Source organism: Eleutherodactylus coqui, chromosome 3 (assembly GCF_035609145.1).
Source record: "Eleutherodactylus coqui strain aEleCoq1 chromosome 3, aEleCoq1.hap1, whole genome shotgun sequence".
Taxonomy (NCBI): domain Eukaryota; kingdom Metazoa; phylum Chordata; class Amphibia; order Anura; family Eleutherodactylidae; genus Eleutherodactylus; species Eleutherodactylus coqui.
In genome coordinates this window covers 83,621,248-83,647,447 of record NC_089839.1, presented here as the reverse complement: position 1 = coordinate 83,647,447, position 26,200 = coordinate 83,621,248, and the positions used below count along the sequence as shown (strand labels likewise).

Genomic DNA, 26,200 nt, shown 5'->3' with positions numbered 1-26,200 from the left:
TTTGAAGAACATAAATTATTCTAAAAGGGAGGGAACTATGGGCCGTCGTGATGACTCCTGGAAATGGGACTACCGGTAAGTAATCCGTATCTTTCCAGAGCGTCATCCCGACGGCCCCATTACATATGGAGTATACCAGATTATACGTGGCTCTAGGGTGGGGCCACTGCCTGAAGGACTTTCCGTCCGTAACTCAGGTCTTTGTCCGACTGGACGTTAACCCTGTAATGTCGGGTAAATGTATGTATACTAGACCAGGTTGCCGCTTTGCAAATCTGCTTGGCAGACGCCTGGCCTTTTTCTGCCCAAGAGGAGAAGAGAGCGCGAGTGGAGTGGGCTCTAATTTTCCCCGGAGGATCGAGACCCCTGGCTTTATATGCCTCTTGGATGGCGGTCTTGATCCACCTCGCGATGGTGCTCTTAGTTGCCGTCTTTCCTTTTGCCGGCCCCTGAAATTGGATAAAGAGGTGGTTATTTTTACGGAAAGAACGGGTGGCCTCTAGGTACGCTAGAACAGCTCTCCTAACGTCTAGGTTATGGAATTCTCTCTCTTTCTCGTTACGGGGATTTTGACAGAAGGAGGGCAGAGTGATCGTCTGCTCCCTATGAAATTTTGACACTACCTTCTGAAGGAAGGCTGGGTCTAGTTTGAAGGTAATCCTGTCGTCTTGTATTACCATGTATGGTTCAATACAATGTAATGCTTGCAATTCCCCTATTCTCCGAGCCGAAGTTATGGCAACTAAAAGGGTAACTTTTAGCGTGAGTAGCCTCAAGGAGAGTTGTGAGAAAGGTTCGAAGGGGGGTTGGCAAAAGCTAGTTAAGACTATATTTAGGTCCCAGGTAGGAAAAGTTTCTCTAACAAAAGGTCGAAGCCGTTCTGCCCCTTTGAGAAACCTACGCACCCAGCGGTGTTCTGCCAAGGGAAAATCTAGGTAGGACCCTAGTGCTGCTGTATGAACTTTAAGGGTTCTAGGACTAAGGCCTTTTTCTAGGCCTGCCTGCAAAAATTCCAGGATTACGGGAATGTCAATCCCTGGGATTTTCCCTGGCTCTATTTTACAGAACTCTGTGAATTTCTTCCATATCCTATCGTAGATAGCTGTCGTGATAGGTTTACGGCTTTTTGTCAGGGTAGTAATTACATTATGGGAGAGTCCCTTCCCACGCAGTATCATGCTTTCAGCATCCATGCTGCTAGCTTCAATTTCTCGACCCCTGGGTATGTTAGTGGGCCCTGGAGGAGAAGATCTTCCACGGCTGGTAGTAGAAATGGACCCCGGATCGCCAAGGCTTTTAGCAGGGGATACCAGGGCCTTTTGTCCCACATAGGGGCAACTAGTATGACTGACGCCCGGCTGGTTTGGATTTTCCAAAAAGTCATCCAGATACGGAAATATGCGGATCTGGTTCCGCCTGAAGTAGGCTACCATCTCTATTACGATTTTCGTGAACACCCGAGGGGCGGTGGAGATTCCGAATGGAAGGGCCGTGAATTGGTAATGTTGGATTTTGTCTCCCTCCCGCAGAGCAAATCTCAGGTACTTGTGATGGGCTGCCGTTATTGGGACATGGTAATATGCATCTTTAAGATCTATGGTGCACATTACGCTATCTCGATCTATTAGTGAGACGATGGATCTTACTATTTCCATCTTGAATTTTTTGTACGAGATAAATTTATTTAGGGCTTTAAGATTAAATATAGTCCTAATGGAACCGTTTGGTTTCTTTATTAGAAATAGGGGGGAATAGAATCCCTCACCCTTTTCGTAATCAGGGACTTGTGTAACGACCCCTAGGTCCTTGAGTTCCTGAACACCTTTTATGAGGTTCCCTTGTTCCTGTAGGGACCCAGGGGAGGTTATGAGGAATCTCCTAGGGGGTAGCGAGTGGAACTCAATTTGGTACCCCGCTTCAATTATTCGGAGTACCCAGGGGTTAGATGTTACCCCTTGCCACTGGCTTAGATAGCCCGCTAATCTACCCCCTGTTTGTTCAGGGGAGGGTTGGATTTCCTTACCCCGACCTCCCTTGGGGTACGACCATCTTCCAGTCTTCCCTTTCCCTTTAACTTCGGGAGGTGGCTGGCGCGTCCTCTTCGGGAAGGATGGTTTCCTGAAAGGTTGTCTGTCGGGCAGGGTTTTACTCTTGTCGCCGACTTTTTCCAGGATTTTGTCCAGGACGGGCCCAAACATATATTCCCCTTGGAAGGGGATGGCGCAGAGCTTATTTTTTGATGTAATGTCTGCGGCCCAAGTCTTCAGCCATAATGCCCTTCTCGCTGAGTTGCTGAGGACTCCGGTTTTTGCCCCGTATCTTACCGTCTCCGCTGATGCGTCAGCCAGGAAGGCGGTAGCCATTTTTAAGAGGGGAAGACAGCTGGCCAACTCCTCTCTGGGCGCCCGATCCTTTATGGAGACTTCTAGCCTGTTTAGCCAGAGCGCCATGGATCTAGCCACTGAGGTTGAGGCTATGTTAGCCTCGATAGTGAAGGATGTTGCCTCCCAGGCTTTCTTCATTAATCCGTCGATTTTTTTATCCATCGGATCGGATAGCTGGGAGGTGTCCTCGAAGGGCAAGAGGGTCTTCTTGGCCACTTTTGCGATTTGGATGTCCACCTTAGAGGTTTCCCTGTACAGGCGGACGTCCTCGGTAGCGAATGCGAGCAGGTTTCGGATTTCTCTTGGAACCGTTATCCTTTTTTCCGGTTCCTGCCATTCGTCCGTAATCACTTGCTGCAGCGTCTGGTTGACCGGAAACATGATCTTTTTCCTGGATCGGAGGCCGCCAAACATCTCATCCTGGATTGTTCTTGGCGGTTTATCTTCCTCAATTTGCATTGTTTCCCTCACCGCCTTGATGAGGTGCGCAATGTCGCTTGATGAGAAGTAATATTTCTTCTCGTCTTCTATGGGAACTGGTGGGTCCTCTAATTCCCCTTCGGACAGGAGCTCCAGTGATTCACCGGAGACCATACTCGCCGACTCGGTCTGCCTAGGTCTTTTAGGGACCCGTGACGGACCTGGCTGGGCCTGGGGAAGGGACGCCATGGAAGCCTGCAGCTCTTCCCTTATCATGCAGCGGATATCGGATTTGAATGCTGCTTTCTCCTCTGCGAGAATTTTCCCCGTGCATCTGTGAAGGCAGAGCAATTCACCGTTATAGCAGTGCAAGCGTTGGATTCAGGAGCATTACTTGTGGTAATACACTCACTCCTCGCATAGGGGTTTTTTATAGCTCTCCTCGAGCCTTTTGTTGCAGAGGACGCATTTTTTCGATTTTTTCCTCGGGTCCATTTTCTTTGGACCCTCCTTATCCATCTACCCATGAAAGTGGGGGAGAGGGGAGACAAGAAGGGGAACATATATGCATCCGCTGTACAAGTGACCATTTGCGCATTCTTTTTTGGCGTATAGCCTACTTACAGTTGGTAGGGTGTCAATCTCTCCCTCACGTGCTGAGCTGTCGCGGGTAGACATACTCACATACACTTGCTGGCAGTCAGCAGGATCCTCCTTGGGAGTTTAGCCTGCTTTTAAGGGGAGGATTTTCAAATTTGGCGCCATTTCCGGGTTCTCGCCGGTAGCCACGCCCCCTGCATTGTGCGCGTGAGGTTACCGCGCCGGATGACGTCACCGCTATGCGCCCGAGGTCCAGGGAGGCCGCCGCTGCCGTTCCCCTGCCAGGAGGAACTATCCCATCGCGGCAGCGGCGGCCCGAACATGCGATCCGCGCGAGGGAGACCAGCGCTACTGAGGCGACTTACGGCTCCGTCGGCGGCGCAGGTCGGGGATGCAGGGACTCTTGAGTGTGCGGCCCCGACCTCTACCCCTCCAGGGGGGCCGCACAGCGTGCGGTAAGTATTCCTTGCGGTAAGTCTCTTGCCTCCGCAGATTTCTTCCTTCTCCTGCAGCTCTGGAGCTGCTCCTCTGTCCCACCGTAGGGACAGGAAGACACTGAAGCACGGGTGGAAAGGGAGGTGCTTTTAAACTCTTCCTGTCCCTACCTGGGTCAGAGGGCAACCTCCATATGTAATGGGGCCGTCGGGATGACGCTCTGGAAATAAGAATTACTCACCTCTCCGCACGCTCCGGATCTTCTCTTCTTCGCGGCCTGATCTTCTCTATATCGCGGCCGGATCTTCTTTCTTCGGCCTGGCAGATGTACTCGGCACGCCGGCTGAGTGGCGCGCGTATGCGCCGGGCCGAAGAAAGAAGATCCGGCAGTAAAGAAGGGAAGACCCATACTGTCTGGAGCAGGTGAGTTAAATTCTGGTGCGGGTCTCCCGCGGATCCAGACGGCTTCAATAGAAGCCTGCGGGAGCCGTCCCCGCTGAAGACCCGCACTAAAATGGAGCATGTCCGGATTTTTTCCTGCACACGGAACCTGCGCCTGCAGGGAAAAATGACATCCGCAGGTATTTAACTACCTGCCGGTGTCTAATGCATCCCTATGGGGTGCGGATCTGCGTGCAGGAAAAACGCTCCAGATTTTAATTCATAATTTGCCCGTGGACATGAGGGTCTTCCTATGGTGCACTGTGGAGTTTCTTCTTCTGTCTTCCGCGTTCCACTGCCGATACAGCCACGATGATGACGCGGTGACCAGCTCTCCGGCACGAGCGGCCCCATTCACCAGGCAGAAGACAGCTCAGCGCAAGCGCGTCTAAAAAAGAAAGAAGCCAGCGAAATTAGACGGAGCCATGGAGACGTGGACGCTAGCAACGGAGCAGGTAAGTGAATAACTTCTGTATGGCACGATGCATATTACAAAGTGCATTAATATGGCCATACAGAAGTGTATAACCCCACTTGCTTTCGCAAGACAACCCCTTTAAATTTAAGCATGCTTCATTTTGCTGCGGGTCCTGTACGGGAGGCTTTCGTTGAAGTGCAGACCTTTCATTTCATTAAAGTGCGGACGTTTTGCGGATCCCATGGGAAAGTGAGACTTTTTTTTTTTTAAATCCACTGCGCAGTGTAGCAGATGGAGTACCCGCACTGCCACACAGAGGATCCGGATGGTTAAGTAATGTCCTCTTGCCATGGGTATTGCTGGATTCTCTGCACGGTATCCGCACGTGCCGCGGATATGAGACCTAACAGTAGAGTAAAGAAGTGTCGATATAATTGTAATTAGGTATGTTTTATAAATGTCCCCATGAACAGTAAATCCTAGATACAAGCAGCTGGCAGATGGAGAAAAAAAGAACTTCCAGGAAAATATGGGAAGTTACTAAATGGTACAATATTGAATATCCTACTTTTTTATGACATCTATAACTTCATGCCTGACAGACAATTTTGGTTGCCATATTTGAATACAGCTCCCTGAATATAGGCAAGAACACTGACTCTTACACAGGAAAATGTACCCTTGTTAGGGTAACTACCCACTACCTTTTTTTTTCCGCTGCAAAGTCGCTGCGTTTTTTTCCAATTGTCTATGGGACTTCCTAATGTTAAAAACGCAACGCAACATTGCGTTTTTAACATTAGAAAGTCCCACTGACAACTGGAAAAAAAATGCAGCGAATTCGCAGTGGAAAAAAAAAAGCTGGTGGATAGTCACCCTAAGGCTGGTAAACACAGGCTTATTGTCAGTGTGCGTCACATGCGCACTTTTCCCAAAACAGGCGATGCCAATAGTCCATATTACTGACACGAAAAAAAAATTGTGGCATGTTCTAATTTGGCACTCATTGGCTAAAAACGACAGAACTGTGTGAGGGAGGCTTTACGCTCACCTAGCTGGGGCCGTCTGGGTCCCTCTACTGTTCTCTGGCATCCCTGCCGGCTTCCCTGCACTTGTCATCGCTAACAGAGCATCTCTTGATGGTAAAGGGATTTGAAGACCCCGGCTCCAGCAAGAGACTGCTCTGATTGACTGAGCCTCAGGCTCAGCCAATCAGAGCCAGCGCTTGATGCACCATTCACAGCCATTCATTGTCATTGGTTCAACGAGCACTGGCTCCGATTGGCTGAATCCACGCTCGAAGAACCAATCAGAGCAATCTCTTGCTGGAGGCGGGGTCTTCAAGCCCCATTACCATCAAGAGATGCCCTGTTGGTGATAAGTTCCTGGAAGCTTGCCCGGAGCTCTGGAGAGCAGCGGGAGGGACCCGGATGGCACCTGCTAGGTGAGTAGTGCTTTTTTTTAAAGTAATGTAGCTTCCAGGGTAGGGCTTATATTTCAAGCACACACACCCCCACCTACACTCCGTTCCAAAAAAATCAGGGTAGCAACCTGTCTTTAATGCTGCCAAAAACGTGCTTCCAAGTTGTGCCGCATTTTCAGCAGCACTGAAACCGCTGCCCATTCATTTCAATGGGCGACGCACAATTGAAAACAGCCAAAAATAGAACATATATCACTTTTAAAGAGCGGCGTTTTAACGCTTGTGTGAGCAGCTCCATTGAAATGAATAGGAGCGTTGTACAGTGCTGAAACGCAGCGCTAAATGATGTACAAAAATGCCCGTGTGAGGGAGGCCTAAAGGGCACAGAGCTGGGGGCAGAAGCAACAGACTTGGGTATACTGGTTACAGATAAACACAGTGATGTCAAGCAGCTGCAGCAAAAACAATTAGGATTAAGAAAAAGAGATAAAAACCTGAGATCCCAGAGTAATATCCCTCTAAACCCCTATAAGGCCATATCTCCAGTAGGGGGATCAGTAAAGAGGCGAGCTGGAGAGGGTTCTAAAGCGGGCGACTAGATTATTAAATGGGATGGGTTTCATAATGAGAGACTAGAAAAGACAACTGGCTTGTCCAGCTTGGAGAAGAGACGTCTTAGGCCTGCTGCACACGGGCGGGTTCGGAACAGCAGCAGAGTTGGCCCCGGTGCCAGGCCGGTGACCCCAGTGTCTTCTACTTCGCTGGCAATGGGCTGGGTGGCACATGCGCAGTACAGGGGACGCCGCACCATTGCTATGAAAGCCTACCTTAAAACACACGGATTTTGAAACGGGTTTTATTGTGTATTCTACGCAGAATTCTCCCCCTCATTGAGAAGAGGTGAATTCCACAGCGGCAATCCGATAAAATTGACATGCCGTGGAACTGAATTCTGCACCGTATATCAATTTCCGTACAGGTTTTGTGTGGATTATTTCCGCAGCTTGTGAAGGGGATTTTCAAACTCTGATCTACTCTACTGCTCCTGTAAGGCCTCCTGCCCACGGCCGGGTCAGACTCCGACTACGAAATCTTGCACCGGAATCTGACCCAGTTTCCCCAAAAGTAACCCCCAGAGACCCACATTCACCTGTCCGGCACATGCGCAGTGCAGGGCATGACGTGCCATCGCGTCGGCGATGACGCGGATCCGCGGCAACTCGAGGCGTGACGGACGGCTTCCATTGATTGCAATGGATGCCATCCGTGCGATTTTCCGCACAAAATATAGCATGCTGTGATTCCTCCCCGCGTGTGGAAAATCGCAGTTTATGTCCGCTCGTCAGTGTGGAAGAATCTTTTAACATGGCATGCTATGGACGGACACTGCTGTGGAATTCACATTTGGCCGCGAATTCCGCAGCGATAACCCGTCGGTGGGCATTGGGCCTAAATGCCAGGGAATATCCGTGCTGAGGTTCCTCACAGAAATCGAGCGGCAAATCTGTCCCGTCCAGATCCCTCTTAAAGGTGATACATATATGTGCGCTCCGTACAAAGAAGTGGCACGGGATTTATTCTTCCCAAGGACTGAGCAAAGAACCAGGAGACATTGGTTACATGTGCAAGACAGGTGATTATGGCATCTATATAGGAAAGGGTTCTTTACAAGTAGAGCAGGGAAGCTATGAAACATCTTTCTCCAAGAGGGGGGCAACTGCTAAGACAATAGAAGACATTTAAAGAAGGGCTGGAGGTTTATCTAATAACAAATGGCACTCAGGGTTATAAGTCATCCGAAACGGCTGAACTTCATGGACCTGTTTATTATTGTCAACCTAAGTAATTCTGTGCCTCATCTGGCCTCCGGATGGCCTTACACCCCAGTAGAGGGTAAAATCTATATAGTCTGGGTTAAAGGGTGAATCCCAGCTGCTTCCCTCAGGAATAGCCCCAACCCATATCAGTTAGTGGCACGGCGGGTCCACATATACTGTTGGGACAATATATCTGATGGAAGTGATGAAACCAGGTCTGGATGGAGCTCTGGCATTACCACCTGTCAATGGATGGCATTGGGCGCCTGCGCTTATCACCCAGCGCTGCACATTTATGGTAATGTGATGGCACAGCAGTTGGGCACATGCAAACACCCATAAGTGGTAGCTATGATAAAGGGGCAATGGCCAGAATGGAAGAAAACTCCTATCATAGCCGTTTAATTTTTGTGATACTGCGATCAATAGCGATCATGGCATCACAAGGTAAGGGGTTCCCTCTGTCCCATAGAGATTACCGGGGCTGAGGATATTAAGGTATAGCCATGGGCCTAATAAAGGCTCCTCAGTACTTAGCGGCAGCCGTGAGACTCATCTATCAGCACCCATTTAAAAGAGATCTTTGTAGTAAACATTTTCTTGCCGTTGCTCTTTGTTACAGGAGTTATCTGGGCTTTTACAAGTCTTGGCCTTTCCTTCAGATGTTACAGCCTGGGCCTTACTCATAACGCTATACTTATCATAGCAGCCCTTGTGAATATTGCAGCTTTGTTCCACTGAAATGACTGAGGGAACGCTCAATATTCAGAATAGTCACTACCAAATGTACAGTTATAGGACCAAAATATAGAACTTTCCATCATTTGATATGGTGTCATCTAAACCTTCATGGCCTCATTGTTCTCTCTTCTTCTCCCTTTTCTTACTCCTACAGTAAGCCTGGGTTCACACAGGGCGGATTTGGTGCGGTTGTGTCGCAGCAGATCCGCCCGCGGCCGCTAATCTTGGGATTAGCCGGCCATGTGGACGAGATTTCTCAGAAACCTCGTCCACACGGGACGGCTAATCCGCTGCGGTAAATCCGGCTGAAGCCGCGGTTTCAAGAGAAGCAGCATGTCTATTTACCTTTTCTTTTTTGTTTATTTAGGTCACGGCCGCGCTCTCCTCTATGGGAGCGCCGGCCGCAATGGAAAAGCAAGCAGCCGGGCCGCGGTTTAAGCCGCGGCGGTTCTCCCGATGGAAATCTCGCGGTTTTTGCTGCGGCCAAACCGCGAGATTTCCGACGGGAATCCGCTCTGTCTGAACCCAGCCTAATACCGCCAGTTCTATCTTTTCATCTTACATCCTGTAGGCACATTTCCCCTCCAACCACATAACTGCATGTCTGCTTTTATAGATTTGCTCCCGGGTTCATTGCTTCTGCACTCATTACATAACAGCTGCCTATAGACTTGTTTTGCACTACAATACTAGATGCCTTTATCCCCGCGGCTCCTTATTCCTTCTTGCCTTCTCACTTCTTCTTAAACTTTAAGGCAGGGTTCACACAGAACGGATTTGCCATGGAAATTCTGTGCAGAATTTCGGTGTGAAAAATCCGCCGGTGGCTCCTAATCCTGGGATTAGCCAGCCATGTGGACGAGATTTTGCAAAAATATCGTCCCCACAGGGCGGCCAATTGACCATGGCAAAGCCGGGCAGAACCGGTGATGCAGCGCGGATTTGACAGCTGCAGCATGTCAATTCTTTTTTTTGCCGTTGCGACCTCTCTCCTCTCTATGGGGAGAAAAAGCCGCAACGGAACGCCGGCGGCCAAACTCCTCCACAACCCGCGGCGAAATGCAGTGGGGCTTTGAAGCTGCGGCTCTCCCGCGGAAATCTTGTGGTTTTTCGGTGTGGCCAAGCTGCGAGATTTCCGTTCCATGGGAACCCAGCCTAACCATGCTTACACACACGACAGGATTAGTTAGTTGGATGCGCCCACATCAGCGCCAGCAAACTTTGGTGCAGAATTCCCGGCGCCTCGCTGTGCGTCCTGTGGACTAATTCCGGCCCGTGTGAAAGCACCCTAATAATAATACATTTGGTCAGGTAAATGGAGAGCGCAGACACAGCCCCCCGACAGACAGCCCCTGCTTCACTCTGTGGTCTAATACAATACTTCAGCCATTACTGAAATGAGTTACATGAGTATTACCATCTGAGACGGTCGTGGCATATCTACAGGATGTTACACTTAAGGAGACTATAGCATGGGGGATATCAGCATCATCTCTGTAAAACGCCCGATATCGCGCTCTCCCATGTGCATGTAGCCTTAGCGCACGTTCACAGCTAGCGGCCCTTTAGGCCCCCACACACTTATGTGTTTTTAACGCGAATGTCAATGAGACCTTCTAATGTTACAAACGTATCACAAGTTTTTGCTTCTGCGCTTTTTCTGCGATCCATTTTTAACATTAGAAAGTCCCATTGACATTCGCGTTAAAAAAACCTAAGTGTGCGGGAGCCCTCAGTTGATGGAGTGTAATCAGCTGCGGATCGCAACAAATTTTGCAGCAAATTGTGTGTATTCTGATACAGATCCACCCCAAGATCCGGCAGGTGTGAGCGCGCCGTCAGCGTAGGCTCATACGGTGAAATTCACCGCGGAACTTTCTACGGCTAATTCCACCTCAAAAACTGAGGCAAAACCCACAGCTTTATGGCGCAGTTTTTATGGGGATCTGTACGCAGACTTTTTGTCCTGTCATTTGGCAAAATCTGCATGCGGAATTTAAACATGAAAAACCGTATTTCCACATATTCCTTCCACAGCAGCAGGATACACGGCAAAATCCGCACCAAGCGAAGGAATGAAATCTGTTCCGGATCGCGGCATGGACTTTGGTAGAGATCTGTACCAAAATTCGTAGTGGAAACTATACTGCGGATTTTGCTGCAGATTCAATGATATTCGCATGTTTGGTTTTGGCGCAGATTTTCTGCAGTGGGTAAATCCACACTATTTGAAGTCTGCTGCAGATCCTCCTCAAATCCTGCATTGTGCCTCTACAACTACTAAACACCCTGAGCAGAAGGACAAAACAACGATACGACGTGAATACCCCATATCTGCAGCCTTCCAGCTTCTGCCAGTCGTTGGAGCCCGAAGGGGAGCTTCTACGTCATCACTAGTGGCCGCAGATGGAGCTTCCCTGTTGCCTTAGAAACACCCACGACTCTAGTCAACGCTGCCGAATTATATGGCTGCAGTGCTGCTAGTGGTGATAGAGGTATGCACTGTAAACATCATGGATATGGTGGATATGGTGTCACAGAAGTAGCTGAAAGGGATGAAAGTGATGAAAGTTTAAGAAAATGGATGGGTAAATAAAAAAAGCCTCAAAAATAAGAAAAAACTCCTACAGCAACACCAGCATGAAAATAAAACCGCTCTGGCACCGAGAAGGTGGTGAGACACCGCCATCTGCCCGGAGGTGGAAGCAGCTGAGGTAATCTGGCAGGGCGGACTGTTGGGCCGGTCTCACACGACCGGATTTGAATGGCGGATTCTGCGAGCGTTTCATTCGCAGTAATACATGGTTCATTCATATGCATTGGATTACACAGTCCCGCTCACATTAGCATGTGCGGAATTGTGTGATACGCAGCATGTTCTATTTCACCGTGGACAGAGACCATTTTGCTGTATGGTCGCAGATATACAAAAGACCCGAACGTTATTCTTGCGTTTTTTGGAAGGCAAAATGCTTTTTTTTTTTCATTTTCGTTTTTTAGGATGGGGGGTTTCCTTGCAGGATAAAAAGCGTGTTCAGTTTATTGTATGCATTATTACGGATATGGTGATACCAAATATGTTAAAAAACATTTTTTATGTTAATATGGGGAAAAGCACAAGAAGGTTTTTTTTTTACATCTTTTTTTTTTTCACTCTTTATGTCCCTGTGGGGTCTTGCACCACAGCACCTATGATTGCTATGTTAAGGCATTGCAGGACTTCTGTCCTGCAATGCCTTATCGCTTGTATTAGTGATCATAGGCACTGGCAGTACAGGACGCTAGTAGGTGGCCTTGCCTGCCAGGGCAAGGGAAACAAACACAAGGGTTGACTGGACCATACAATGCAGCAGGCCATTGTTTAAGGTTACAGCTACATGGCAACTTTGACCACAACAGGGGTCATGTCACCCAAGATCACAGTGTAGCCCTTGGAGACGCAGCGCAAGTCAAGTTTGGATTTTTTGAAAACTGCAAGAAGCAGTAATGGAAAGTTTCAACTTGCACTCAATTTGAATTTAATTGAGAGGGTGAAATCTGCAGATCTGCAACAAAATCGTCAGCAAATCCCCGACGTGTGAACGCACACCTAGGCCATCTTCACATACGGTGGAAATGTTGTGAAATTTCCACTGCAGGAATCACGATGCAAATTCTGCCTCATTTACAATACAAGCCATGTGGGAGAGACTTAAAATAATCTCTAAACAAAGTGGTAAATTTCTGCCCCGTATAGGACTATAAATCCGCAGCATGCCCATTTATGCTGACGATTACTGCACTTGACGGACAAGGGTTAAAACCCGAGGCAGGTCCGCAACAAAATCCACACCACTTAGGTGCGTGCACATGTCGTAAAACAAAACCAAGCACCTAGAAGGAATCCACTTCAGGCCGGCCTCACATGAGCGAGATTTGTGCGTTGTGCGATCACTACTTCCCCTAAGTGATGAGAGACGGTTTTGATATACAAACGCCTCGCATCCGCGTGGAAATTGCATGCTTTATGTCGCACTCGCCCGTGTGAAGTTAGCCTAACAGTTGCCTTGTTAATCCCATATTTCATCATTTTTTTTTCAATAAGGATGGTATAAGATTTTGTCAAATGCTTTACTAAGGTCAAGATATACTATATCCACCGCATTTCCCTGATCAGTGGGTGATTCTGTCATAGAAAGGAATTAGATTTGTCTGGCATGACTTATGTGCTACAAACCCATGCTGGCTCTGCGTAAATACTGCATTCTAGAGATGAGCAAACGTACTCGGTAAGGCCAATTTCGCAATCGAGCACCGCGATTTTCGAGTACTTCACTACTCGGGTGAAAAGTACTCGGGGGCGCTGTGGGTGAGCGGGGGGGTTGCAGAGGGGAGTAGGGGGGGAGAGGGAGAGAGAGAGAGCTCCCACCTGTTCCACGCTGCTACCCCCCGCTCCACCACGCCACGCCACGCCCCCCGGCGACCTCCGAATCTTTTCACCCGAGTAGTGAAGTACTCGAAAATCGCGGTACTCGATTGCGAAATCGGCCTTACCGAGTACGTTCGCTCATCTCTACTGCATTCCCATTCACACACACTCTTTGTAAAAGGGAAAAAAAAAAGTCCCCAGAAGAAGTTGTTGTTTTGGAGCAAAACTCGGCATGCAGTTACATCTCAGGCAGATAAGCAAATGTATTGTGGTGTGATTAGATGAACAGCCTTGCCCCCGGAGGCCTTAAAAGTGGTTCCCCCCTTGGCCTATAAAGGCTCTCAGAGGCACATTGTGTGTAGTGACCTCCTCTTCCACTTGTGTAGAGATTGTTGACCACTAGACGCCTCTACGACGCAGAGAAGAGATTCTGAGAGGGGCGCATTCTTGGGAAATGAGAAGCTGGTTGGTCGTATCGATGAATTGTCCCCCACGGACCGTTCTGAAAAGACTGAGGTTTTGGGACCAGCGAATGTATGAAGACACACAAGGTGACCGGGCTCAGGACACCCTTAACAGACCACCAGTAAAGAGGATCATCTGATAGCTCAAGAAGGCCAATTGTTTTGTGGTCTGCTCTCCGGAGACAGGTGGAACCATCTTTACAGGTCCCTGTGTCTGTCCGAACCATTTCCAGGCACTTGGCTGAAGGACATCTGCTCTCATGGTGCCCATTACGTGTACTGCGTTTGACACCCACCGTTGCCTCTGTTTGCAGTGGTGTCATGAACAACTAAACTGGACTGCTACGGAATAGAATTGGGTTGTCTGCAGCCACAAATCCAGGTTTAGTTTCGGCACTGGTGACGGCAGTGTTCGTGTCTGGAGCCCTCGGGGTGAGCACCACAATCCTGCCTTTATTGTGGAGCGGCACACTGCCCCCTGCTGGTGTGATGGTCTGGTGGGAACCATCACATACGACAGTCAGTCACTGTCATGGCAGGGTTTTGTGAGATAAACCATAGTGTTTGCTGGACACCATCTTGTTCCACACTTAATTTTGTAACCTCGGCAGCCTGTCCACAGGCGAGGATCTGCTTGCGATAAATTGCCCACGGATCACGCTCTGTGAAGCTTTCCATAGGGTTGTTATGGAAAGCGCAGCGTCAGCGTCCATGAGTGGAGAATCCTAACGATTCTCTGCTCATGGGATTTAAATCGCGGCATGCTGCGACTGCCATGATTCCCCACGGTGATCCTATCTGTCAGATAGGCTTACCTTAGAGACCTGCCAGCGCTCTCCCCTCCTCCCCCGCGGCCGTGGACAGGGGGCCTTACTTAACACAAGTATTGAAATATTTTGGCATATGAACACGATAATCGGAAGTTTACAAGGCCTAAAGAAGAAAAACGGTGATTGACTTTCCCTCATAGAAATGCTAAAACACATGATAAAAGGTTCTTCATTTGATCTTCTATATACATATACTTAACTATGTAAGCCTTAACTAAGCTGAGGAATGCTTAGATATTAACCAATTTATGATCCAAAATACAGCAATCGACACGGGACTAAAGAAGAGTTTTGTCCAGAGACCGACGTCACTGCATGTGCTAAGTTTTATTAGAAAATAATTAATGAATTGTAACAAGTTCTGCATATATCTAAGTCAGGGTCCTCTAGCCTTGTTTTCAATATTTGTGATTTAGGACAGGCATAAGATTACTATGTATTACGCAAGCAATGTCTGCACGTGTGATACACGATAATTTGCAGGCAATCAAATACATTCCCTTACGCTATGTTGCTCACATACATTGCATACAGGCGGCGTATATATGCTCCATTGCAATGAAACAGTGTAGAAAATGTAAACAAACAAAAACAGGAAGTCTGCGGATGGCAGCGTACGTGAAAGACACTGTCATTTGCAGTACAATATGGCTGCCATATGTGGCGATAGGCTGGCTCACTGCTGACTCCACAGCGGAAAAACCCTGCAGGAATCACACAGGGCTTTCCTCATACGGCCGTGTAAGTCTGCCCTTACACAAATTTTTTGTGACCTGTCAGCGATTCTCTGAGCAGCTCATACGTAACCCTGATTTAGAACACAAGAATATACCCGTAGCGCTATATTGTGCTGAACGATTCATGAAAGCATTGCCCAGTAGGATAATGCTCAGCCACAAACAGCAAAGGTGTCACAGGAGCCTCCACAACATTACCACACTTCTGTGGCTGCCCGGTCGCTACATTTATCGCCAATAGAACATGTATGGGACCATCTGCAAATAAGGGAGATGGAATAAAACCTCTACACTGCCACCTATTGGAAGGCAGCATTCCTTCAAGCCAAAGTCAGACTTTTGCTGGTTTTATTCCATCTCCCTTATTTGCATATTACACAGAGGAGCGTGCATGGCCATATGAGTCTCCTCACTCACCGTCTAAGTGCTCTCCCTAAGGAGAAAAGGTAGCGTTTGGGACCATCTGACACACCAACTTTGACAGCCTATGAGTTTGCATGATCTAAAGACTGAGTTACAGCAACTGTTGGACCCATATAGTAACATAGTATGTAAGGTCGAAAATACATATGTCCATCCAGTTCAGTCTATTACTCTCCAATGTTGATCCAGAGGAAGGCAAAAAAAACAAATAAGGTCAAAGGCAATTTTCCCCATTTAAAAACAATCCTTTTGGACTCCAATCTGGCAATTCGAATAATCCTTGGATCACCGACCCTTCTGATGTTATTAATGATTATAACATATAATATTGTATCGCTCAAGAAAGGCATCCATGCCCCTCTTGAACCCTTTTGTTGATAACTTCTCTGGGTATTGTAGTCCGCCCATTCCGTTTATTACTTTAGTTGCCACCTTTGTATCCGCTCAAGCTCTGATAGGTCCTTCTTGAGTATCGGTGCCCAAAACTGTCCACAATATTCCATGTGTGATCTGACCAGTGACTTGTAAAGAGGAACAACAATGTTCTCATCATGTGCCCCTAGACATCTTTTGTTGCACTCCATGATCCTATTTGCCTTGGCAGCAGCTGCCTGACACTGGTTGCTCCAGTTAAGTTTACAGTTAACAAAAACCTCCAAGTCCTTTTTCATATCAGTGTTACCCAGTGATTTCCCATTCAGTGTGTAATGGTGACATGTACCATGTTTCCCAGAAAATAAGACCTACCCCCAAAAATAAGGCCTACCCTGATTTTAAGGGGGGTTGTAATATAAGCCCTCCCCTGAAAATAAGCCCTAGCTACACTACATAAAAAAGTACTCACCTCACAGGCGCTGTCCCTGTTCCGCTCTCTAGGCACTCCGGCAGTCTTCCGTGTCGTCCTCAGCGCTGCAAGAGCATTCTCTTCCTGGTAACATGGGTTGAATGGTAGAATGCAAATATCTATGAACATTTGAACATGAAGAAGCCATCTGCAAAGTGGGTCCCCAAATGTTTGACAACAGATCAGAAAAGCATGCGAGTGAAAACTTCCCGGTCCGTTTGTCAGCGTTTCCGGACTGATAAGAACTTCCTGGATCGACTGGTCACTATGTATGAGACCTGGATTAATTTGTATGATCTGAAACCAAGGATCAGTCAAAAGAGTGGAGGCACAGTGGTTCTCCTCGCCCAAAGAAGTTCAGGGTGCAAAAATCAGCCACAAAGGTTTTGGCATCTGTGTTCTGGGATATGGGGCGTGATGCTAGTGGACTACCTTCAAAATGGTTCCACCATCAATGCACGGAATCACATTGAACTTTTGGACCAATTGAAGGCAGCTCTGATGATGACCGGTTTGAGGCACAACCGAAATCCTTCTTTTTGCAAGGCTTACAGAACTTTGAATACCGATGTAAGAAGTGTGTTGGCATCAGTGGAGAGTATGTGGAAGAAATGTAACGTTTCATCTTCCTATCTTGTTTCTTTCTGGGTAAAGCCAAAGACTTATCAGCACCCCTTCGTATAACCACCCTCTGCTTTCTATCACTGATCCAGTTACTTACCCACATATGCTGCAGGATACTATACAGAACCTCTACGCCTCCATGCCTGCCCATATCACTTCTTGTATCCAAGCTAGAGGCGGTACAACAGAGTACTAGAGCCTCCATGCCTGCCCGTATCACATCTTGTATCCAAGCTAGAGGCGGTACAACAGAGTACTAGAGCCTCCTTGCCCGCCTGTATCACATTTTATATCCAAGCCAGTAGTGGTACAACACGGTCCTAGAGCCTCCATGCCCGCCCATATCACATCTTGTAGCCAAGCTAGAGATGGTATAACAGGGTACTAGAGCCTCCATTCTCGCTGTTATCATATCTTGTATACAAGATAGAAGCAGTACAACAGGGTCCTAGAGTCTCCATGCCCACCTGTATAACATGTTGTATCCAAGCTAGAAGCGGTACAACAGGGTACTAGAGCCTCCATTCCTGCCTGTATCACATGTTGTATCCAAGCTAGTTGTGGTACAACACTGTCCTAGAGCCTCCATGCCTGCCTGTATCACACCTTGTATCCAAGCTAGAGGCCATGCAACAGGGTACTAGAGTCTCCATGCCCGCTCATATCACATCTTGTATCCAAGCTAGAGACGGTATAACAGGCTACTAAAACCTTCATGCCTGCCCAAACCACATCTTGTATACAAGATAAAGGCGATACAACAGTTTCCTAGAGCCTCCATGCTTGCCTGTATCACATGTTGTATCCAAGCTAGAGGCGGTACAACAGGGTACTAGAGCCTCCATGCCTGCCTGTATCACGTCTTGTATCCAAGCTCGAGGCGGTACAATAGAGTACTAGTTCCTCCATGCCCATCTGTATCACATCCTGTATCCAAGCTAGTAGCGATTCAACACTGCGCTAGTTTCCTAGAGCCTCCATGCCACCTGTATCACATCATGTATTCAAGCTAGAGGTGATACAACAGGGTACTGGAGCCTCTATGCCCACCTGTACCACATCTTGTATCCAAGCTACAGGTGGTATAACAGGTACTAGAGCCTCCATGCCCACCAGTATCACGTCTTGTATCCACACTAAAGGCAGTACAACAGGGTACTACTAGAGCCTCCATGCCCGCCCACACCACATATTGTATACAAGATAGAGGCGGTGAAACAGTGTACTAAAGTCTCCATGCCCACCTGCATCACATCTTGTATCCAAGCTAGAGGAGGTACAATAGGGTACTAAAGCCTCCAGGCCCTCCTGTATCACATCTTGTATCCAAGCTAGAGGCGGTACAATAGGGTATTAGAGCCTCCATGCCCACCCGTATCATGTCTTGTATATAAGTAGAGGCGCCCTGAATGTGTGACTGTCATCCAAACAATCAGACCGCAATAGGGCCGCGTTAAAAAACATGTCTGCGGAGTAAGGGAAAAACAAATGGCCGTCTACGCAACTCCACTCACCGCTACGGAGCATGGCTGCACATGGACAGGGGTTTTCCTTCTCTGACTTTTGAATTGCCATCACACTAGATGTGCTTCTCAGGGATTGTTTACGCAAATGTTTTTCCCGTGCGAGTTCTGTCTGATTGCGAAATGGATGGAACTCGCATGGGAAAATAAGCCACTGGTTACAATGGGTTAATGTACATTAGCGATGCTTTCTTGTTCGCACCCATAGTGAAACATTGCAGCAGGACCTATCTTTGTGCTTTTGTTCATGAATGCCCACTATTTACTATGGGTGCCTGAAAAAAAAAAAAAATGCATTCGTATGTGATTTTTGGGATTAAACAGATGCGTGTGATAGAAGAGAATGTGCAGAATACAACCCACTGATCTTTAACTGGTTCATTACCAATTTTTCTGCCCTATCTTATGTTTGTGCACCAAAAAGTCCCACAGAGTCTATGTGAGGTGCGAGGCACGCACATCTGCCCGCGTGGGTTGGCACTAAGCGCAGCGCCTACCTGCAATCACAGGCGCCACTTTAGGCAAGTTAGCCTTTTAAATCAGGGAGCAGCGATTCCCCCGCTTGTGCGAACAAATGGTGCCTGCAGACATACGCTCCGTATTTACACAAGCATGAGCGTTAAATACACTTGTTCACTGCACACACAAAAAATGCGCAGCAGTGAGCGTATTCTGTTACACGCTCGTCTGTTGAAACCATAAACCCGGCTATACCTTGTACACAACCTCTCCGTCTCCCAGACTTCAGATTGGACTCACAAACTTGTCTAATAAAATAGTCTTTATTGGATCAGTCTAAATAAAAAGTCCTATAATACCGTATATACATTACTGCGCCAATTTACAGCCCCCAACAATAACTCACACCGCGACCGTAGATTTATAAGACCCTCCTAATATTTCTGTGTGACCCCTTTCTAAAATTCCACACCTCAAAATAAACCCCCATTGAGGATAAATCCGTCTGTAACCTTCATAGAAGCATCTCCCCACGCTACACCCAGATCTGCGCTGGCGAGGGCGCTGCCCATTGTAACCTATGGAAATACACGCCAATGCAGCAGAAAATGACCCTCACAAGGCTTTATTATTCCTCTCATTGGTACAATTTATGGTTTATCCCTCCAGCGGGTTTGTTTCGATGTCCACACAACTGTAAGTTTTCAAAACTCCAGATGTTTCTGATAAACTATGGGCACCGCTGCCAACCCAGACATGAAGTGCCATCCCTGCCCATCTACTAAAAATGTGGCACTAGAAGAACCAGCAATGAATTTCTCCATTTCTTTGGGCACTAGACCATCACTCATGGTGCCCACATCACAGTGTATATGGCAGAGCAGGGTACTGGCAAGCAAAGTACTGGCAGCTTCACTGACCTTTGACCTCCACTCGACCAACTGCCATTTCCTTTCAACTGACGACGGCAGCGGTTGGAGCGAAGACTACTGGATTGAGAAAAATGTCGTCCAATGGACATAGAAATGCCGAAAAGCGTAAGAGAGAAGAGGACAATTTGATTGGACTCACGGAGATAAAGAGGAGGAGGAGCGGAGAGGATGAGGAGCCAAGACCGGGCACCAGCCAGGACCCTCTACCATCAGACCGCGGATTTAACATCAATCGCTTCACCGCCCTTCAGATCTTGGGCAGAGGAAGCTTCAGCGAGGTAAGTTATATGACTTAATTATATATATATGAATTTATAAGCTTTTTCTACTCAAGGGACAGATAGCTTTGATTGTGGGGATCAAATGTGGGGATTCTTTTTTTGCAGCGGTTCTGATGCAGTTTTTTACGCCAAGTGTGGCAGAGCTGTGGCAAAAATGCATATTTTTGTTTCAAGTTTAAGAATTTATTAACTTTTTTAATATCTGGGTAACAAAAAAGGAAGTGCTGAGGGTATTGCAGACAGCAGGCGGGTGTAACGCAGGACCCCAGTCCAAGGAGGAGGTTGGAAAAGGCCCAGACTGAGGCGCTAAAGCCATATAAAGAAGGTCATAAAATGCCTGAAGACAAACATGCCCGAATATAACTTGGTATTATTACACTATATTTAGAGAAGATCTTCCACTATATCAGCCTTAATACTGAGAGGGGGGGACACTAGCCGTGGTCTCGGGGGCCGCAGTCCCAGGGGTCCAAGTCCACAGGAGTGAATAAAGGGTGTGAGAACCTGCTTTGGGCAAGGTGACCCAAAGCTCTGAATGATGGTTGTGGAAAAGGTCCGAGCCGCAGCTAGATTTACCGTATCCAAACTGTCCGCTGGTAATGTCTACTTATTATAATACTGCGATGTAATACTATATAATGTTTGTTTCCACTAATAAAAAAAAATCCATCCAAAATGTTTTTGTGATTATCTTTCTGCATTAGACGGTGTAAATTAAAGGGGTTGTCCCGCCGAAGGCAAGTGGGGTTATACACTTCTGTATGGCCATATTAATGCACTTTGTAATGTACATTGTGCATTAATTATGAGCCATACAGAAGTTATCAGAAGTTATTCACTTACCTGCTCCGTTGCTGGCGTCCTCGTCTCCATGGTGCCGTCTAATTTTCAGCGTCTAATCGCCGGATTAGACGCACTTGCGCAGTCCGGTCTTCTTCTCTTCTGAATGGGGCCGCTCGTGCCGGAGAGCGGCTCCGTGTAGCTCCGCCCCGTCACGTGCCGATTCCAGCCAATCAGGAGGCTGGAATCGGCAATGGACCGCACAGAAGCCCTGCGGTCCACCGAGGGAGAAGATCCCGGCGGCCATCTTCACCAGGTAAGTAAGAAGTCACCGGAGCGCGGGGATTCAGGTAAGCACTGTCCGGTTTTCTTTTTTAACCAGTGCATCGGGTTTGTCTCGCGCCGAACGGGGGGGCTGTTGAAAAAAAAAAAAACCCGTTTCGGCGCGGGACAACCCCTTTAATGTTAATTCCATTGTGGAGGGTATATACGCAACAATAGAGAACAATGGGCTCCATTTTGCTTATGTATGCGGCAAAATAGGACATGCTGCGTTCTATTTTGCATTTGCGTATTACGCAATTCCAACAAGCGAATGTGAGCGGCACTGCGTAAGACAATGCAATAAATTACCTGCGAGATATAGCGTATCACATGGGTTTACAGCGCCTGCATAATACGCAATTTCTATATGTCGTGTGCGCCCAGCTCTATGCTCACAATGCGGATTGTAAATCTGCTTCGTGGCAATTGTGAGACGCACAAATAAGAACTCCTTTCTTTTGAATGGGGTTCTTATTTGTGCATTTCGCTGCGCACAAATCTTGCGCGCTCTTCTTGGTCGTGTGAAGGCGGCCTAGCGATAAATACCCCATGTAATAAATGTATATGACTTTCCGCTCTGGCGGCTGTCAGTGATAATTTCCTATTTGTTCTCTTGAGGTGGTCCTGGCATCTTTCCCCGGAAGGAACACCTTCATGGCCATCAAGGTTGTCGACAGAGAAAAGAGCAAGGCAGACAGCATAAGGAGAGAGCGGCGGATACTCCTAAAGGCCCAAGACTGCCCCTTCATCTGCCATCTGTACGCCGCACAGCAGTCTGCAGACCGGGCCTACTTCATCACGGAGTATCTGTCCGGCGGAAGCCTGGCAGCTATGATCAGGATGTGCGGCAGCTTGGACATCAACCATGTGAGGTGAGTAAATGACTAATCAGGAGACGGAGGGGGGGTACTGAGGGCGACATGACAGGTACAGAAGAGTGGAGGGCGTACAGGCTGCCATAAACAGCGCCTCTTCTGGTGGTGACACTATGATGGTAACATGATGTCAGGGGAATGATGTCATGTCATTGATACTACACTCTTTTCTCAGATTCTACACAGCGGAGATAGCATGCGGTCTCCAGTTCCTGCACCGACGCTACATCATCCACCGGTAAGTACAACTGTCCCACATTTCCCTGCTTCCTTGTGATGGTGAAGAAAATGTACCCAGCTTTCCCAGAGTCCTGAGTTAGGTCTGGTTTGGCTGCGGTACATTCCTAAGTCCTCTGTATCACTGAACAGATTAACATTTCTCTTTTTTTCATTGCAGTGACATAAAGCCGGCGAACATCATGCTGGACGGAGATGGACACATCCGCCTGATTGACCTGGGGCTGGCCCAAGACGGCGTTGTCCCGTCTAAGAAGATCAGCGGAGTGACGGGCACATACCGATTCATGGCCCCAGAGGTGCTTCGTAAGAAAGACTACGACGCAGCAGTTGACTGGTGGAGCCTGGGGATTGTCGTATCCTGGATGGCAACAGGACAGTCCCCTTTCTACCAAGGCTCCTCCAGGAGGAAGATCATCAAGTCCATCAAAAGAAAGAAGCCAAAATTCCCATCCTGGCTGGATGCGGACGTAAAGCATCTTGTGAAGAGACTGCTGCGAAAGAAGCCTAAGAAGAGGCTGGGTGTCCACAAGAACATCAGAGGTCACCGCTTCTTCAACACCGTAAATTGGGAGGAGCTGGAACTGAGAAGAGCAGAACCGCCATTCAAGCCCTTCAGCAGAGTTCCGAGGAACCGAGACCTTCCGTGGCCGGAGGATGGGACACCTCTTCACCCCATAGACGGATTCTCGTACACTTCACCAAGCTGGACCCGGTAAGATCTTCCTCCTCCAGGAATGATGTTCTTCAGGCAGACCTCTGTGTTCACCATCATTGTTCCTCTGGTGTCAGACAGCACAGGAGGTCATATAATAACCCTGCTTCATGTCACCATGTCTGGTCCGCAGACTACTCCCTCCTCGGCTACATTATAATTGCTCCTGTAATTACTATGTCTGTGCTTCTTCTTAGGATGACGAGAAGAATTCGATTGTGAAGGAAGCCTCAACCATCTGGTAAGTACCCTCTATATACCTACACATACATATCTATACACCTATATACACCTACACACATCTGTAAACCTATATACACCTATACGAACAGGACACCGACAATTATATCCATACGCTGTAGCAGAACCTCACACACCATAGAAAGTTTAATATATAAAATATCTTTTCTTTAGATCAGATACAAATCAGATCATGATACAAGTCGTCATGTTACATTAGTTCACTGGTTTATATCCACAACTGGTAAAACTGATAATTCCCTCTTATGTCTTGTAGGCTCGGCCCGTGCCAACTGTCTGCTGAACCCACGACTCTGCTGCTGTAGAAGACCCCGGCTTACCAACGACATCCTCTCTCCACCAACTACATCCTACCTTACCATCATGCTACCCCGAACCCCAACATCCTGCAGCTGACATCAGACATCATCCTGTCCTGAAAACCCTCTACGCCCCCAGGAGCGGTCTGTGCTTGATTGGTAACTGGCGAGTTCAGGAACAATAGCCCGAGTGACTATTATCCCTGAACTCCTGGTTACTAGTAAGACCTCGGCACAGGCCGGGTAAGTAGCACGCACCACATACATGAAGGTTAGACACTAGTGTAGACACTAACACATACATAGACACAAGTATACACACAGACAGGTGTAGTTGTTGGCTTTGATCCAGGGACTTGCTCTGATCGCCATATTTGGGGTCAGGAAGGAATTTTTCCAACTTGAGGACAATTGGCTCATACCTCAAGGAGGTTTTTGCCTTCCTCTGGATTAACTCACAGCCGTAAATAGGGTTAGGTCTTATTTATAAGGAATCAGCCACATAAATAACATAATATAAACATAAAGAAACACAATCTTTAGCTGACATCACATACACTAGGGAGGTGAGCGGCTGGCGTTTGAGCCTGGGATTTATTCTGGTCGCCATATTTGGGGTCAGGAAGGAATTTTCCCCCCTTAAAACAGGATAATTGGCTCTTTCCTGAAGGGGGTTTTCGCCTTCCTCAGGATCAACACAGTCTATAAACAGCTTTAGTCCAATACACATTATATCTCACACAAACAATAAATGGTAATAGATTTATATAGATTTATGGAAACAATAATACATTTTATAAAGTCAGGTCAGATTTCGGCTTTGATCTTGGGACTTGCTCTGATCGCCATATTTGGGGTCAGGAAGGAATTTTTCCCCTTTATACAAGGATAATTGGCTTTTTCCTATCAAAGGGTTTTCGCCTTCCTCTGGATCAACAGCCTCAACATTCCCCTATAAAAAAAATCTACCATTTCCTATAACTAGAAATAAAATGTTCTTTCTCCATAGATCTTTGTGTCGGTGTCTTTATTTCTATTGGATATCTTAATGTTCTCTCAATGCCACTAGGGATCGTATACCTAAGGAGCAGTGATGGGGGGAGGGGGCGCCCGTGTAGTTACACTCAATCACCCTTCAGATCACATCTGTCTTTTTGAGTTCTAAGAAGAATAGATGGATCATCAAGAGTGCATAAACCACAGGGTCACCACTTAGGGTGCTTTCAGATGAGCGTATGCGTACATAGGTGCGCACAAAACCATGCGTCAATAGAACCATTGGTTCTCTATGGTGTGTTCACATGTCCGTGTTTTACAGGCGTACAAATGTGAGCACCTGTAAATGATAGGACATGCGTGCACCATAGACTGTGGTGCATGTCAATATTTCCCAGCGGGGAGTCTCCTTGTCAGTGAGCACTGTGAAAGCACTGTCACAGTGTTCAGTGACAAGGGGACTCGCTGCGGGGAGTAAAGAATCCCCTGCCACAGCTGTGGCAGAAGTTTTTTTCACCTCCGCAGGAAGCTCCATTGTCACTGAACACTGTGACAGCACTGTGATAGCTGTGGCAAAAGATTGCGATGTTCTCCCATTACTTTTAATGGGACCGGCGCTTCTGCATCCCCATTGAAAGCAATGGGCTGCCGGCAAGCCCTGCAGGGATTTTAGGGGAAGGGATTTAAATATAAGTCCGTCCCTGAAAATCATCCCTAGAATGTGTTAAAAAATATATATATATATATATATACTCACCTCTTAGCAGCTGCTCAGGCGCATCCAGCAGCTTCTTCTCCATGCACTGCTCTGAATCTCTTTGAGAAGGTGGGGATGTAAAATCCCCACCTTCTCAAAGGAATGTATCTGATTGGCTGAGCGCTCAGCCAATCACAGGCAGCACTCAGCTATTGATTAAATGACAGCTGAGTGCTGCCTATGATTGGTCACAGCGCTCAGCCAATCACTGTCTTTAATTTAATGAATGGCCAAGCACTGCCTGTGATTAGCTAAGCGCTGTTTCTCGTTTTGATATGTAATACGAATGGTTTTAGATTACAGGGTGCATACGGTGGCAGTTTTGGTTGACGTTGGCTTTGGGTCATTTTCTTTGTTATGTATATTTTTTTTTATTTATGTAACAATTTTTTTACCATCTATGATGCCTGAAAAATATCAGGAAATATCCGACCTTCTATCATACTGGAGGCTTTTATATGTTTCCATCGGTGCTCCGTTTCTAACACGTTTGCTGGCAAAGCTAGAAAAAAAAATTGGGCCTTGTTCCGTTTTGTACACAAATAAAAAAAACACATGACACACGGGTGACACACGGAACAAATACAGGTCAGCACGGACAATAGACATGTATTACAATTGGTCAGGTTTTCACAAACCCAAATCAGGCCGCTCTTCTGAATATGCCGTCTGCACAGGAGTGGATGCGTTTCTGCAGAATACAAGTTGTCTATTTATGAACACAACTGTGTTTGGACTTTTTGCACGTACAA

The 26,200-nt window shown here is 47.4% G+C and overlaps 3 protein-coding genes across 3 annotated transcripts in view; 2 read left to right on the top strand and 1 right to left on the bottom strand.

Moving 5' to 3' along the window:
- NPHP1 (nephrocystin 1) overlaps window positions 1–26,200 on the bottom strand; it is a 181,929-nt gene that overhangs the window by 137,917 nt on the left and 17,812 nt on the right. Inside the window, exon 2 of the mRNA XM_066595813.1 lies at window positions 11,007–11,225. The gene's annotated coding sequence lies outside the window, so the exon portion shown is untranslated. The remainder of the gene's footprint in view (window positions 1–11,006; window positions 11,226–26,200) is intronic.
- LOC136620144 (protein kinase C delta type-like) lies at window positions 11,326–22,754 on the top strand. Its single transcript, XM_066594860.1, has 5 exons — window positions 11,326–11,393; window positions 21,927–22,180; window positions 22,359–22,421; window positions 22,581–22,693; window positions 22,732–22,754. The coding sequence occupies exons 2-5, from the start codon at window positions 21,963–21,965 to the stop codon at window positions 22,752–22,754; spliced, it is 417 nt and encodes a 138-aa protein (XP_066450957.1). The 5' UTR covers window positions 11,326–11,393; window positions 21,927–21,962.
- LOC136619780 (protein kinase C delta type-like) lies at window positions 22,766–24,703 on the top strand. Its single transcript, XM_066594544.1, has 3 exons — window positions 22,766–23,135; window positions 23,333–23,376; window positions 23,653–24,703. The coding sequence occupies exons 1-2, from the start codon at window positions 22,786–22,788 to the stop codon at window positions 23,355–23,357; spliced, it is 375 nt and encodes a 124-aa protein (XP_066450641.1). The 5' UTR covers window positions 22,766–22,785; the 3' UTR covers window positions 23,358–23,376; window positions 23,653–24,703.